This window comes from Pseudorasbora parva, chromosome 23, assembly GCF_024679245.1.
Source record: "Pseudorasbora parva isolate DD20220531a chromosome 23, ASM2467924v1, whole genome shotgun sequence".
Taxonomy (NCBI): domain Eukaryota; kingdom Metazoa; phylum Chordata; class Actinopteri; order Cypriniformes; family Gobionidae; genus Pseudorasbora; species Pseudorasbora parva.
Window position 1 is genome coordinate 30,041,964 of NC_090194.1, and position 17,431 is coordinate 30,059,394.

The 17,431-nt window shown below is 38.5% G+C and overlaps 3 protein-coding genes across 3 annotated transcripts; 1 reads left to right on the forward strand and 2 right to left on the reverse strand.

Moving 5' to 3' along the window:
* Positions 1 to 397: 397 nt before the first annotated feature.
* Positions 398 to 2,731, forward strand: LOC137062430 (trace amine-associated receptor 13c-like). The gene is made up of 2 exons (XM_067433294.1): positions 398 to 794; positions 2,094 to 2,731. The coding sequence occupies exons 1-2, from the start codon at positions 398 to 400 to the stop codon at positions 2,729 to 2,731; spliced, it is 1,035 nt and encodes a 344-aa protein (XP_067289395.1).
* A 4,003-nt stretch (positions 2,732 to 6,734) lies between these two features.
* On the reverse strand, positions 6,735 to 7,748 carry LOC137062431 (trace amine-associated receptor 13c-like). Its single transcript, XM_067433295.1, has one exon. The coding sequence runs from the start codon at positions 7,746 to 7,748 to the stop codon at positions 6,735 to 6,737; it is 1,014 nt and encodes a 337-aa protein (XP_067289396.1).
* A 5,626-nt stretch (positions 7,749 to 13,374) lies between these two features.
* LOC137062433 (trace amine-associated receptor 13c-like) lies at positions 13,375 to 14,388 on the reverse strand. Its single transcript, XM_067433296.1, has one exon. The coding sequence runs from the start codon at positions 14,386 to 14,388 to the stop codon at positions 13,375 to 13,377; it is 1,014 nt and encodes a 337-aa protein (XP_067289397.1).
* Positions 14,389 to 17,431: the final 3,043 nt, after the last annotated feature.

Consider the following 17,431-nt stretch of genomic DNA (forward strand, 5'->3'; position numbering starts at 1 on the left):
TAAACTTCTTTACTGAAGAAATCCTGCTCCCAACCAGGTTAGGTTTACAGAGCAAGTTACCATAGTTACTGACTATGGTATCTATCTACCTCTCATTCAGAAACGGGCTTGACTTAAACTGCTTTTTTGGGTTTGACGTACCTCCCATTCTGAAATAGAGTTTCCCTCATTTCAGGGTTAACACTCAGACTTTTCACTTAACCTCCTTTCTGAAACGGGCTTTGAGTTATCAGTAGCATCAAGGTTTTGTTGTTGTTGTTTACAGTAAAGACAACAACAGCGTCGTTATAGAATTTCAGAGTGGGCGGTAGATTGGTTGGTCAGGTTGATCTAGACACTATAAATGAAAGGACAGTAAGGAGAGCAGAACAAACTCCTAACAGGAGGAGACTCACTCATGGCCTATGAGACAGAGGATCACGAGACTCAATACTGCTTTCCTGCCATCAACTCATCATGTATCAAGGGAAAACGCTCCACACATGAATACAAAATCATGTATGTGTTTTTTTCATTGCTGTCAGGATGGACTGTGTTTCTGAACCTGCTGGTGGTCATCTCCATCTCTCACTTCAAGAAGCTTCACACTCCAACCAACCTGATTATTCTCTCTCTGGCTGTGGCCGACATGCTTATTGGGCTTATTGTGATACCAATAGAGGCCATCAAACTCATTGAGACGTGCTGGTACTTTGGAGACACTTTGTGTGGAGTGTTTATCAATACTCTTGGATTGCTCCTGTCAGCATCTCTGAGTAATTTAGTTTTAAAGGGATCCCCTGTTGTGGAGACTTGTATGGCTTAATATAACATAAATGATGTCTCTTACTGAATTATGTAGTAGAAAACCCATGAAAGATCTACGTTATTTTAAAAATCGATTTTATATTTGGACCATGGGCGGCGCCATTTTGTTTGCGTTCTAGGTTGATGACGTAGAGTGGTTGAACTCCTCAATCAGCTGGCATTACCCGTAGCTATTTTTACCACAACGCAACTCGAAAATTGTTTCAGAGTTAAACAAAACCAATGAATTCCTTTGTAATTATACTTAAAACACACTCAAACATACATGTGCACACAAACTCACCTACACAAGTCACAAACAGATCGGCGGGCGCGCACACGACAGGCTCTGTCTCAATCGAGATGTTGGGCTGCTCAGTCTCCACGACAGGGGCTGAATCTGAAATCGACCCTATACCCTTAAATAGGGCATTATTTGAAGGGACGGACATTTGTAGTGTTGTCCGACACCATAGTGGACATGTTCAAGTGCAGTCATTCAGTCTCACGTTCCACCGCAATAACGAGTAAAGCCGATTTACAAACAGCTGTCCGACTTCACGCACCCAAACATACATGTGCACACAAACTCTCTCTCTCACACAGACTCTCACACACACCCCAACAGATCGGCGCGAACACACACACCCCAACAGATCGGCGCGAACACACACACACCCCAACAGATCGGCGCGAACACACACACACACACACGCACGCACTGCGCGCGCATACATAACCCTCAATCTATTCCCTGTGTTGATATCCTGTTCAACACATCCTGTTCCCTAGATAGACTGTTGATAGTAGATTAAATATAATGCCTAATGTGACCAGCAGAGGGAAACATCTAGGTAGGACGATGGGATAAAGTAACGTGAGGAAGAGAGGCAGGATGTTTTGGTGATGATGCATGCGATTGAGACAGAGCAGTCAGGTGTGTGTGTGCGCGCCCGCCGATCTGTTTGTGACTTGTGTAGGTGAGTTTGTGTGCACATGTATGTTTGAGTGTGTTTTAAGTACAATTACAAAGCAATTCATTTGTTTTGTTTAACTCTGAAACAATTTTCGAGTTGCGTTGTGGTAAAAATAGCAACGGGTAATGCCAGCTGATTGAGGAGTTCAACCACTCTACGTCATCAACCTAGAACGCAAACAAAATGGCGCCGCCCATGGTCCAAATATAAAATCGATTTTTTAAATAACGTAGATCTTTCATGGGTTTTCTACCACATAATTCAGTAAGAGACATCATTTATGTTATATTAAGCCATACAAGTCTCAACACCATGGGATCCCTTTAATAGCTGTTGATCGTTATGTGGCTGTGTGCCACCCTTTACTGTACCCACAGAAAATCACCACAACTAAAACTTTAATGATCATCTTTCTCTGTTGGTTTTGTTCATCAGCTTACAACACTGCCATTGTAATAAATAATGGATATTTTGACTCTTTTTACCCAACAGATGTATGCTATGGAGAGTGCCCTTACATGATGAGTTTTGTGTGGAGAGCCAGTGACATGATCTTGTCCTTTGTGTCTCCTTGTACCATGATCATAACCTTATATTTGAGGATATTCTGTGTTGCACAACGGCAAGTGAAAAATATTAATTTACTTTTAAAGACTAGAAAAGGTATAATGCAGGACACTTTAAAAATGAAATCTGAAGGCAAAGCTGCTCTTACATTAGGAATAATTGTGACATTTCATCTACTTTGCTGGATTCCATTCTACGTTCTTTCTTTAACAGGAAGCACAGTCAACACTGCAATCATGTCAACATTTCTGACTTGGACCTTGTATGTTAACTCCAGTCTGAATCCCATTGTTTATGCTTTATTTTACCCCTGGTTTAAAAAGGCAGTTAAATATTTCTTCACTCTCAAAGTATGTAAGCCAGCATCTAGTTATGTGGACATTTTTAATGATTACCATTAATTAAAAAAAAAATGTGAATTGCAGTACTGTAGATATTACACGTGACAAATATAAAAAGTAACATTTTAACTCATCTATTTTATCTATCTATCTATCTATCTATCTATCTATCTATCTATCTATCTATCTATCTATCTATCTATCTATCTATCTATCTATCTATCTATCTATCTATCTATCTATCTATCTATCTATCTATCTATCTATCTATCTATCTATCTATCTATCATATTTTCGGAGGGCCTATTACAATAACTCCTTTTTTTTAAACAAACTTTGATGCAGTTTTTTGTTTTGTTTGAACAAAACATTTCATTCACCCACTCTCTACCATGGTAATCTGTTTACAGTGTCACATGGCATACTTACTATAATGTCTCTCTTCTTCTGATTCTGCTCTGTTCACAAATTGCTTTATCTTTTTGTCACAACATTTAATCCCCATAATGTAGAGTTTACACAAATTCCCCCCTCATTTTGATGATCTGTGATATTAGTATTATTAGTTTTTAAAATGTACACCTTTTTTGTGAAAATAGTGAATAAAAACTGTAATGGAAACCTATCAGGCTGTTATTTAAAGGGTTTGTTCACCCAAAAATGAAAATTCTGTCATTAATTACTTCCCCTCAAATCGTTCAAGAACTGTTTCAAAACACTGCTTCCTAAAACTCTGGAGCTTAATGAATCAACGTATCGAATCAACAGGATAGCCAAAGTCATGTGATTTCCAGACCCATACTCAAAAAAACATTGTCCATGTTAAGAATGGGAATCCTTAATACTTAAAGACTCCATGGGAGTCTTTAACAGTGTAAAAAGCTCAGTATGCATGAAATAGCATTACAGCCCTCTTTAACATAGCTTGTTTGCAATCATGTGCTTCTGATGATGTGCAAAATTCAAATGGTGAGAAGGAAATGAAAAATAGAATAGATGAGATGGAAAAAGAAGTCCATACTGTGCTGGTTTAGAAAGCTATAAACAGAAAATCCAAACATATGTTGGATGTGATCCTTATGTTATGAAGAGGACCGATTTTTATACTGAATTAGAAGACTTGCCTGCCATCTAGATGGTTAAAGTGGTGGTAAAACACGATTTCACTTTTCTAACTTTAGCTAGTGTGTAATGTTGCTGTTTGAGCATAAACAACATCTGCAGAGTTACAACGCTTAGGATGCAAAGTTTAAAGCAAAGGGAGATCTTTTCTTTTAAAGAAATCACTTTCTAAGGACTACAGCAAACGGCCGGAAGGGAACTACAGACTTTTCCTCCAGACTAGCTGACATCAGCAGGTTCAATATTTACATAAACCCCTCCTCCAAGAAGGATCGACTGTTGATCGCTGCACTGATCGGAAGGGCCTACCAAGCTTGTGGGGATGCTGCCTCCTCCTTACACGCTATCGCCTTGTTGCAGGTTCATCAGGCCTAGGCACTGAAGACCTTGCACACAGATGGTCACGATCAGTGTTAATTTTGACAGCAAATTTTTATTTAGTTTGTTGAAATAAATATTTAAAAAAAGAACACTGTCTGTGTTTGTCCTCTGAATATAATCCTCTCTAATTATTCTCCATGGCCATGTGGTAAAGTAAACATTTACAATGACAACAATAAGCTTCAGTTACATTTACATCTTTCCAACTAAGAAACAGATCAGACTCTTAGCTAAAAACACTTAGTTCTCTCAAAAATATATGTGCTCATTAATGTATATTCACTTCTTTCAAGTAATAAAGTATTCTTGTAAGTTTATAATATGCCATTTAAAATACATACAGGTGAGGGGTTCGAATGCCGGTCGACATGTTGGCCCTCCATCTTGAAAGTACTTTAGCCAAAGAGTGACATACCCGTAAATTCAAGCTTCGCCTTTTGCGTACCTCTAGCTCTCCCTCGCACCTCTGTCACATCAACTGATCTCTGCTCACGGAGAAAATGATATAGCCTATAATGTAAACTTTGCCTTACGCTAGTGATGGAACATTAACAGAATAACGATAGCACTGATAAAAGTAACTTTACTAAGATTAGCTTGCATTCGTCTGGGAACTTGATAGCTGATGTTAGCAATGAAATGGTAAAAAAAAAAATAACGAAAACGTAAAACTATTATTCATTTTACATGTCATAAGCTGCATGTTAACTGACAAATTAAATAACTGCAAATTCTAATAGTTTTCTAAAGTAACTTGAAGGAACACCCATGGACGAGGTCTAACTGGAAGCCATGTTAATCTTGGACTAAATCGGCCACCGTAGTAGTTAAAACGAAATCAGAATTGAGAGGCACAGAAACTAATATTCACTGGATGGTCATATACCTTTTCACCGCTAGATGGGGGAAAATATAACACAGTTTAGTTTTAAGTATCAGCAGACACAAAACGCCATTAAAGACGACAACTTTTAAAGTAAAAAAGTTACAGAAACGATTTAAAGCTCTTTGGGGTTTCTCGGCTTGATCAATTTGAGCAGGAATAAATTACACAAATCATAGACATTTTGAGTTCTATTGTTTTGATTCCAATGGTATTGATGTGCAAACAATCAATCACAAACAAATGAGCCATCAATGGTCTTACCTGTAATTATATCGTTATTGTAACAAATGCTATAGTTAAACATTTACAAGAACTGTTACTTTTTCATAAGGCCAAGTGCAAATTAGAATCAAGAGCTTTAAAGTCTGGACCTTCTTAAATTATTGACTAAATATGTTGATTTTTCTCATTCAGATATTGCAAAAGATGACAGGGAATTACTTACAATCTTATATTGAAAATGTTAACGTTAGTTTTACTTCCCATTGCACTTTGATTAGAAAATTCTGTCAAAGTGATAAGATTTTAGGTGCTTAAATAAAATGCATCATGTCCTATGTAAACAAGTACTTGTAACTAGGCTATTACTTTATTGTACTTTATTGTACAAAAGGCCATTTTGAAAAAATAAACAAACATATAAATAAACCTTATGAGTGAGCATGCACTAGGACACTGTGAAACAATGTCCAATGTTCCCAAACCTATGCCCTTATCCATAACAATAACCTCATCAGTTCCCATGACATGCATATTTTAGGCCAGTTTAAATTAAAGGAGAACTCTACTTTTAATAACAAAAATGTATTTCTAAGCTACATCTAGATTATGGATTACAGTATCACCCATTGAAAGAAAGTCTGCATAGTAATTCTGGGCAGGGTTCCATATCTTAATATCTGTGTGAAAGATTAATTAATACAGTACAGGTACTACTGGGAAAACAGGAAACATGCAATGCTTAATAGCTCTCCATATCATCACTCTAACTAATCCTTTGTCATTTAGTCCCATTTCTATCTCATTTGTCTTATATATATATCATTTTATACCCACTGGCCCAGCCAGTGTTGACACATGAGAAGTATTTTACTTAAATTAAAGATTGTTTCTGAAATAACACTACCGCAACATGACAAAAAGTGCTACATATTAACTTCCCGAACTTTAACAGCATCACAGTTCTTTAGAACACACCAAAACAAACTTTAAAATAATTTTTTACTAACGTTAGAGCCATTCCGCAGCATTCCAAATCATTAGCTTTCCACTTAGAGTTGGTATATTCTTTAAAAAAAAAAAAGTTATTTAGATGATAGTCATTTGAGGGCATTTAGGAGAACAAATAGAGACTTATACAGAGTAATTTCAAAGCAATGTATGCTACACACAGACAGGTTACACTACTTTATTTGGAAGCAGGAGATCTTAAGGGGTCTCATCCTGCTTGCTCTAATATTGTTCTAAACCTGTATGCATTTCTTTCTTATGTAGAAATTATATTTTAAAGACTACTGATATATTTCTCAAAATATGAGATATTTCTAAAAATGTTTTATGTTCCATACGAAAAAGTTATACAGTTTTAGAACAACATAGGGGTGAATAAATGATGACATCATTTTCTTTTTGGTGTAAATTATACCCTTTATGTGCTTTACATAGGTTTTACAGTCATGCAAGAGCAGGAGATAATTTATCTTCCTTGAATAGGTTGAAGTATTCTGATGAAGGTTTGAATATTTTCAAAGTCAATATGTATTTTGCTGATATCCGAAACCATTTATAAAACATTGCATAAATGAGTGGATTCATGCAAGAATTCATGCATACAATCCAATACATTAAATTAATTATAAAGGAGTCACCTGTGTCTTGACCAAGAGTAAGAGCAGCTATATAATATGGTATATAGCAAAGAAGATAAACCGTTACAACAATCCCTAAGGTTCTTGCAGCCTTTTTTTCTGACTTGGCCTTTTTGTCTGTAAGTGAATTTATATGCTTAGCTTGTTTGTGGGCTATGAAGCAGATTTTCAGATATAAAGAAATTATTAAACAACAAGGTGTCACTAAAGTAACTAAGACATCTGTTATGATATATTCCAACTTAATAAAAAGTATACATTCTCCAATACATTTATAATTTTTCTCTGGTTGGAGTAAAGACTCATACAAAATAAAAAATGAATATATGCAGTTAAATACCCAGTTTACAACAATAGAAAAGACTGCTCTATTAACAGTTACCCTTGATGGATATCGCAAAGGGTCATTCACAGCAATGTAACGCTCCACAGATATAATAATTAAATTACCAAGAGATGCTGTAGTAACCACATAGAAAATAAAAGGAAATATCGAGCAAAATATTTCTCCAAAGTACCAGCAAGGCTCAATCAATTTGATGCCCTGTACTGGCATAAGAATCAGTCCCACAATCAGATCTGCCACTGCCAGAGAAAAGATCAGCACATTGGTTGGAGTGTGGAGCTGTTTGAAGTGAGCGATGGAGATGATCACCAGCAAGTTCAGAAACACAGTGAACACTGATATTGTAGAAATGAATATGTACACAATAATGTACTCGGCTCCAGGTTTAATATTTCTGGTACAAGACAAATTGTTGTTCGGAAAGCAATATTGAATTGTTTCATTTTCCGTGTTTGTTACGCCCCAGTTAGACATATTGACGATAGCTCAATTTTTAGTAGACTCTGTGCTTCATCAGAGATCTATTCCAAATTCAAACCAGGATTCTTGTCAGTTTGGCCTCCTGGAGCTTATCACTGACATGACTCTGGTATATACTTACAAAAAAAGTGCAGAGACCACCCATTCAACATGACATTTGATTATTCATCTTTCAACCCACCTACTACTTGAATATTCATAGTCAGGATTAATCTTGATGTTTCCCATACTAGACTGTGGAGGCCTGCCACATTCTGCAAACCCCATTCCAAAAAAAAAAATTGGGTTTCCTCATAAAAATAAGTTTCTCATAAACTTATTTTTATTCACAATAGAATAGATATGACATATCAAATGTTGAAAGTGACACATTTTGAAATGTCATGCCAAATTTTGGATTCCATGAGAGCTACACATTCCAAAAAAGTTGGGACAGGTAGCAATAAGAGAGCAGAAAAGTTAAATGTACATATAAGGAACAGCTGGAGGACCAAATTGCATCACATACAGGAATGCTACTGTAATGGAAATCACAACAAGGGCTCAGGAATACTTCTAGAAAACATTGTCGGGAAGAAAATCCACCGTGCCATTCGCCATTTCCAGCTAAATCTATAGGTCAAAGAAGAAGCCATATCTAAGCATGATCCAAAAGTACAGGCGGTTTCTCTGGGCCAAGACTCATTTAAAATGGAACGCAAAATTTGAAGTTCTTTTTTGAAAACTGGGACACCATGTCATCCGGACTAAAGAGGACAAGAACAACCCAAGTTGTTATCAGAGCTCAGTTCAGAAGCCTGCATCTCTGATGGTATTGGGTTGCATGAGTGTGTGTGGCATGGGCAGCTTACACATATGGAAAGTTCTAGAACAACATATGAACAACAGGGAACACCTTGCATTTTCCAATATGACAATGCTAGACCACATCCTGCATAAATTACAACCTCATGGATGTGTAGAATACAGATCCAGATACTGAAATGGCCAGATCATTCACCCATATAAAACATTTGCCGCATCATAAAGAGGAAGATGCTACAAAGAAGACCTAAGACAGTTAAAAAAAAAAAATATATATATATATATATATATATATCCAACTGAACATTTTCTAGTGACTGATCACATCTACATTTTTCATTAAGCCAAATTGATTTTCTGTGTATGGATGCAATTTAATTAATTGAAATTCAATTTGGCCAACTAAAAAATGTAGATGTGATCAGTCACTGGAACATTTTCAGTTGGAGACCTGAATTGTTTTTTGTTTTTTTACAGAAAAAAACAGAAAACATTCCTATTGCTAAACTTGAGCAACTTGTCTCCTCAGTCCCCAGACATTTGCAGACTGTTATAAAAAGAAGAGGAGATGCGACACAGTGATAAACACTGCCTTGTCCCAACTTTTTTCAGATGTATTGATGCCATGAAATTTAAAATCAACTTATTATAACTTAAATTTTCTCAGTTTTCTCAGTTTCTCAGTCATATATGTTGTATTCTCAATAAAATCTTGAAATTTGAAACTTCCACATCATTACATGCTGCTTTTATTCACAATTTGTACAGTGTCTAACTTTTTTGGAATATATATATATATATATATATATATATATATATATATATATATATATATATATATATATATATATATATATATATATATATATATATATATATACAGTGAGTAAAGTAAGTATTTGAACACCCTGCTATTTTGCAATTCTCCCACTTGGAAATCATGGAGGGGTCTGAAATTGTCATCGTAGGTGCATGTCCACTGTGAGAGACGTAATCTAAAAAACAAAAATTCAGAAATCACAATATATGATGAACTATTTATTTGTATTATACACCTGCAAGTAAGTATTTGAATCAGCTAGAATTCTGACCCTCAAAGACCTGTTAGTCTGCTTTTAAAATGTCCACCTCCACTCCACCTCCATTTATTATCCTAAATTAGATGCACCTGTTTGAGGCTGTTAGCTGCATAAAGACACCTGTCCACCCCATACAATAAGTAAGAATTCAACTACTAACATGGCCAAGACCAAAGAGCTGCCCAAATACACTAGAGACAAAATTGTACACCTCCACAAGGCTTTAAAGGGCTACGGGGAAATTGCCAAGCAGCTTGGTGAAAAAAGGTCCACTGTTGGAGCAATCATTTTAAAAATGGAAGAAGCTAAACATGACTATCAATCTTCCTCGGACTAGGGCTCCATGCAAGATCTCGTGGGGTCTCAATGATCTTAAGAAAGGTGAGAAATCAGCACAGAACTACACAGGAAGAGCTGGTCAATGACCTGAAAAGAGCTGGGACCACCATTTCCAAGGTTATTGTTGGAAATACACTAAGACGTCATGGTTTGAAATCATGCAGGGCACAGAAGGTTCCCCTGCTTAAAGGACAACTCCGGCAAATTTTTAAGTTTATCTTTATCGTTGCAAGCACCAATCCGGTTCTTTTTTTTTTTCATTCTATAGACTGTACTCACAAAGGTATAACGATCAAGATAAACTTAAAAATTCGCCGGAGTTGTCCTTTAAACCAGCACATGTCCAGGCCCGTATTAAGTTTGCTAATGACCATTTGTATGATCCAAAGGAGTCATGGGAGAAAGTCATGTGGTCAGATGAGACCAAAATAGGACTTTTTGGTCATAATTCCACTAAATGTGTTTAGAGAAGGAAGAATGATGAGTACCATCCCAAGAACACCATCCCCACTGTGAAGCATGGGGGTGGTAGCATCAAACTCTGTGTTTCTCAGTGACAGGACAGAAACCTGACTGATCTAGAGAAGATCTGTGTTGCAGGAGTGGGCCAAAATCCCTCCTGCAATGTGTGCAAACCTGGTGAAAAACTACAGGAAACGTTTGACCTCGGTAATTGCAAACAAAGGCTACTGTACCAAATATTAACATTGATTTTCTCAGCTGTTCAAATACTTATTTGCAGCTGTATCATACAAATAAATAGTTTAAAAATCATACATTGTGATTTCTGGATTTATTTTTTTAGATAATGTGTCTCATAGTGGACATAAGATGACAATTTCAGACCCCTCCAACACCAGCAGCTGACTCCCCATGGCACCCCAGACCATCACTGACTGTGGGTACTTGACCCTGGACTTCAGGCATTTTGGCATTTCCTTCTCCTCAGTCTTCCTCCAGACTCTGGCACCTTGATTTCCGAATGACATGCAAAATTTGCTTTCATCCGAAAAAAGTACTTTGGACCACTGAGAAACAGTCCAGTGCTGCTGCCCTGTAGCCCAAAGTGGCTTGACCTGGGGAATGCGGCACCTGTAGCCCATTTCCTGCACACGCCTGTGCACGGTGGCTCTGGATGTTTCTACTCCAGACTCAGTCCACTGCTTCCGCAGGTCCCCCAAGGTCTGGAATCGGGTCCGGTCCGGTCACCTCTTCTCGTTGTGAAGCGTTTTTTGCCACACTTTTTCCTTCCCTTAGACTTCCCACTGAGGTGCCTATATACAGCACTCTGGGAACAGCCTATTTGTTCAGAAATTTCTTTCTGTGTCTTACCCTCTCACTTGAGGGTGTCAATGATGGCCTTCTGAACAGCAGTCAGGTCGGCAGTCTTACCCATGATTGCGGTTTTGAGTAATGAACCAGGCTGGGAGTTTTTAAAAGCCTCAGGAATATTTTGCAGGTGATTAGGTTAATAGCTCGTTCAGAGAACCTTTTCATGATATGCTAATTTTTTGAGATGCTGTTTGCCAAAATCATCAGTATTAAAACAATAAAAGACCTGAAATATTTCAGTTGGTGTGCAATGAATCTAAAATATATGAAAGTTTAATTTTGATCATTACATTATGGAAAATAATGAACTTTTATCACAATATGCTATTTTTTTAGAAGGAAAAATAATCTCTTAATATCTCTGTAGCAAATGTTTAGATAGTGCTGGGTATTGATTTCGATACTTTTTAGGCATTGACCAACTTGCCTCGGTACCATCGAGTATCAAAAAAGTTCTTGTCATTCTATACCAAATTTTGATACATGAGCGGTTAATCTTGTCAATGTCAGTGATCCAATAAGCATGTAGTATGATTGGATGTGTTGAAAAAACACTTCACCAGTTACGCTCAGAGAGTAGATATGAGCTTACAGCTCAGACAACATATACTTAAATGTTTATCACTTTTAGCCATGTTTTATGTAACTTCAAAGGGTTTCCTATAATATGACACAATCATTTGTATTTAGACCAATGTAAATGGAGTATGGGAAGCTTTTCAATTTGGTAGGCTAAATCCAGGTGGAATTTGTACCAAAGTAATTTAGTGAAAATAAATAACTTTGTGTAAAACAAATTCCAAAGTGATGCATGTTTTCAGAAAATAGACATTCTAATCTTTCAAATGGAACCACAAATTAACTCCTCCACAGATTTTAAATGTAAATTATATACTTGATGATGTCATTCTGGACCCTGTACAGGGTCTCCTGAGTTTAAGATGTTATTTATTGTGGTTTGCTGTTTTAGCTACGCAAGCTGAAGCACTTAATGAACCTTTACACTGAAGCACTTTGCTGGCGCATTATTTAGCTCACAAAAATGAATCCTATATGAGATTAATCAGATAGAAACATAATATTACAAATTATGTCTGCACAAAATGATGTGAATGGACAAGTGAACTATAACCAAGTTATGTGCTGTTCAAAATGCGTGACTCATGTTGTGCACGTGCTCTTCATGGAGCAGTATGATTAAACAGGCAACTAAACCGATAATTCACAATCACAAATTCTCTTTATAATAATGATGTAATATGATAGTCCCAGTCATAGTCATTATTAGTTGTGCATTGCTTTTTGAGCTGCATCCACTGAAGGTGAACACCGATGCACTTTACTACCTCAGTAATTATAAACCAAATGCATCCTATCAGATAAATCAGATTGGATAAGCCTACACAATATAAACATAATATTACAACTTAGATTTTCACAAAACAAAAGGCTGTAATTACACACACAAACTTATAGTCATGCTGAAGGTGTAACCCCAGCTGTAAAATGGTCCCAAACATAATTGGAGCATACTCGCTTCATTTTTCCTCGTGTTTTGAGGTTGAGCAGCACAAACCCGCATGATCCTGCTTAATCGATGATTGATAAATTCTATCGATTAAATGTATTATCAACAACTCTGATCATCGATTAATTGTTAACATACCTACTTCAGGTGTATAACCTTGCATATGTATTACACTTTCAGTTTATTAATTCTTATAAATAAGTTTACTTTAACTTTAGATGATCTTAGTCATTTAAAGGCCTTTAAGAGAACAACTTAATTTGGTAGTAAACCCTTCTTAATTTTGGAACGGATAATCTGAAGGGGTCTCATCCCCATATTGTTCTAAACCTGTGTAGATTTCTTTCTTATGTAGAACACAACTTATATTTTAAAGAATTCTGATATATTTCTCAAAATATGCAAAATTCCTGTATGCAATAAATGTTTTATGGTCAGCATAAGAAAAAGTTAATAGTTTTGGAACAAAATGGGATGAATAAATTATGACGTTATTTTAATTTTGGTGTAAATTATACCTTTTATATGTGCTTTACAGTCATGCAGTAGCAGGAGATAATTTATCTTCCTTGAATAGGTTGAAGTATTCTGATGAAGGTTTGAATATTTTCAAAGTCAAAATGTATTTTGCTGATATCCGAAACCATTTATAAAACATTGCATAAATAAGTGGATTCATGCAAGAATTCATGCATAAAATCCAATACATTAAATTAATTATAAAGGAGTCACCTGTGTCTTGACCAAGAGTAAGAGCAGCTATATAATATGGTATCCAACAAAGAAGATAAACCATTACAACAATCCCTAAGGTTCTTGCAGCCTTTTTTTCTGACTTGGCTTTTTTGTCTGTAAGTGAATTTATCTGCTTAGCTTGTTTGTGTGCTACGAAGCAGATTTTCAGATATAAAGAAATGATTAAACAACAAGGTGTCACTAAAGTAACTACGACATCTGTTATGATATATCCCAACTTAATAAAAAGTTTACATTCTCCAATACATGTATAATTTTTTTCTGGATAGAGTAAAGACTCATACAAAAGAACAAAAGAATATATGCAGTTAAATACCCAGTTTACAACAATAGAAAAGACTGCTCTATTAACAGTTACCCTTGATGGATATCGCAAAGGGTCATTCACAGCAATGTAACGCTCCACAGATATAATAATCAAATTACCAAGAGATGCTGTAACAACAACATAGAAAATAAAAGGAAATATTGAACAAAATATTTCTCCAAAGTACCAGCAAGGCTCAATCAATTTGATGCCCTGTACTGGCATAAGAATCAGTCCCACAATCAGATCTGCCACTGCCAGAGAAAAGATCAGCACATTGGTTGGAGTGTGGAGCTGTTTGAAGTGAGCGATGGAGATGATCACCAGCAAGTTCAGAAACACAGTGAACACTGATATTGTAGAAATGAATATGTACACAATAATGTACTCGGCTCCAGGCTTTATATTTCTGGTACAAGACAAATTGTTGTTCGGAAAGCAGTACTGGATTGTTTCATTTTCCGTGTTTGTTACGCCCCAGTTAGACATATTGACGATAGCTCAATTTTGAGTTGATGCTGTGCTTCATCAGAAATCTATTCCAAATCCAAACCAGGATTTGAGGTCCTCCTGGAGCTTATCACTGATATGACTCTCTTATATACTCACAGATAGCACAGAAACCACCCATTCAACATGACGTTTGATTATTCACCTTTCAACCCACCTACCCGTTAAATATTCATAGTCTGGATTAATCTCAGTGTTTCCCCATACAATAACTAGACTGTGGAGGCCAACCACAATCTAGTTTGTCATGCCCAGTCTCAAAATAAACATGAAATCTAATGACCGGAATATATATTCCGGCTGGGTATCGAGTTTGATACTTTTAAGGCACCAACTGAATTTCCTCGATACTATCGAGTATCATAAAAGGTCATTGTTTGATAATACATTTAGATACATGAGGAGTTAATCTTGTCAGTGTCAGTGATCGAATAAGCATGTAGCATGATTGGCTATTGTGGAAAAACAGTATTTTACACCAGTTATGCCCAGAGACGTACATGAGGCTTTAGTGTGTAACCCCGTCTGCAGTGCACTACGGCTCCGATGCAGCCTTTGGACCTCATTGTGGCCATTCAAGTCAATGCCTCTGTTTATACCAGCCACTCCATGGCACGAGGATGTAACAAAACCTTGTCGGAGCAGTGATGCACCACAGATGTGTGCAGTGTAACGCCGGCTTCACACTGCACGCGTAAGCAGGGCGTAGGCAGCCCCGAAGCAGCGCGTGTGTAAAGCAGTAGCAGCGCGCGCACTTTTTGCTTTCACACAGGCAGCGTTTGTCACGCGCAGTTGTGTACAGAATACTCCATAATGGATAAGTTTGCATTTCTCTTTAATGTATTTGAAATGGAAATAAAGCAGATTTATCATGAAGCTAATTTTATTTTAAAGAATCGTTTCACTTGTTTCTGATGTTTTTTTATTTCGTTTAGTGCGAGTTACCCATCATTACCCATCATAAACCTATTAAAGATAATTCATAAATGACTGTAATAACTAAGAGGAAACTTCTTAATGATATATTGTAGGCTAAATGAGCAAATTATCTAAAAACGTTTTTTAAAAAATGACAAAATAACGCACGCTCTTTTTCGTGTTGACCCTCAACCCCAAGCGTTGAATATGTGCTAGAACTACATCTCGATGTTGAACTGCCATTTCGAACGATTGGGCTATTATTAGCCAGTCGTCAATATAATTCAGTACCCAGATGCCTTTTAAATCTATTGTGACGAACCAGTCCTTGGGCTGGATCTGACTCACGATGGTGGGAATAGTCAACATCTTGAACCTGAATCTCCTCAGAGACCGGTTCAGATACCTCAGATCTAAAATCGGCCGAAGCCCTCCATCCTTTTTTGGAACTATAAAGTACCGGCTGTAGAACCCGGCCTCCTTCTCCGACGGTGGGACCCACTCTATGGCTCCCTTTGTCAGCAAGGATTCTACTTCTTGTTCCATTACCCAAACCCGCTCTGGCACCACTGCAGTCCATGTCACCCCATTTTGGAGGGGGATGATCGAACTGCAGTCTGTACCCCATTTCTACAGTACGCAGGACCCATGTGGATATATTCGGAAGGCATTTCCATGTGCCGAGATAATCTACTAAGGGAATCAGCCTCTCGAGGCTGGTCTCGGGTACTAATTGAAACTCGTTTTTCGCTCCCTGAAGCGGAATGCCCGGCAGAGAGCGAAATACAATTTTCGGTATTTGGACATTCATCCCGCCCAGTCGCAGGTCTTTCTTGAGGCGACTGGAGCGTTACGTGTCCGTGGGAAAACGATGTGGCCGAAGCGTCTGTGACGGCGGGATTACCACAGCGTTTTCCCATTGAGAGCGTCATGCGAGGGACAACCTCGGTTGTTCTTGCGCGAAGGCGGCCGCTCTTAGAAGTCCCACCGCAGCTAGGACTTCTTCCCAGCAGCCTTCTTAGCGAGAAGGACGTTCCTCAGATCGCCCTTCTGCACGGAAGCCTTCTGGTGAGGGCACCGCCTCTGTTGCCAGGCTCCCGGAGGAGGGGCTCTAGAGGCTGACGGCTGAGGCTGCCCACTAGTGGCAGCCTTCCCAGATTTTGGCCGACGAGGTAGGAACTGTCAAAAGGCCGCTGACTGTTTCCTCGCCTCCTGAAACCTGTCGACGACAGAATTAACGGCGTCGCCGAACAGGCCAGAAGGCGAGATCGGGGAGTCTAGGAGAAAAGTCTTATCTTTCTCCTTCATCCCTGATTTAACCATAAATGTCTCTCCACGGTCACCATAGATACCATGGAGCGGCCGATGGCATGGGCCGTCTCCTTGGTGACGCGTAGAGACAAGTCAGCAGCCTTTCTAAGCTCCAGAATGTCCTCCGGAGCGGGACCTTCTCCCTCGTCAAGCTCTTTGAGGAGGTCGGCCTGGTACACCTGCAGAATAGATAACTTGTGCAGGGAACCACTAGCCCGACCCACCGCCATATAAGCCCTTCCCACCAAAGCCATTGTGTCCCTGCACGGCTTGTTGGGCAGATTCGGGTGACAGATAGCTCGCGAGAGCATTTTCCACCCGCGGCATCGTCCCGTAGCCGGCCTTGCGTGCCCCCACAATATTTGCATAGTCTAACACGGGGGGATTGGATATGCGCGCAGAGTATGGTCTGTTCCAGGACCTGCACAACTCATTGTGCAGGTCCGGAAAGAACGGCAAGCCCTGGCGAGGTGACTGAGCCCGGCGCGAGAGAAACCGATCATCCAGCCTGCTTGATGGCTGAACTTCCTGTCTCTCTTGTGGTCAATCGATATTTAATTTGGCCACGGCTCGAGTGAGCACCTCTATTAGCTCCTCTTGGGCGGGTGGATGCGGTGGTGACATATATGCGGCTCCACCCGCCTCGATGTTGATCTCTTCCGGATCCTCGGACCCGGAGAGGATCAACATCGGATTCTCCACCCCGGGGGAAGAAGCCACTTCGCGGGCTTCCACACGAGGTGGGAGAAACTCTGAACTGTCAGAGGAAGATTGAGAAAGTGCCTCAGCAGTC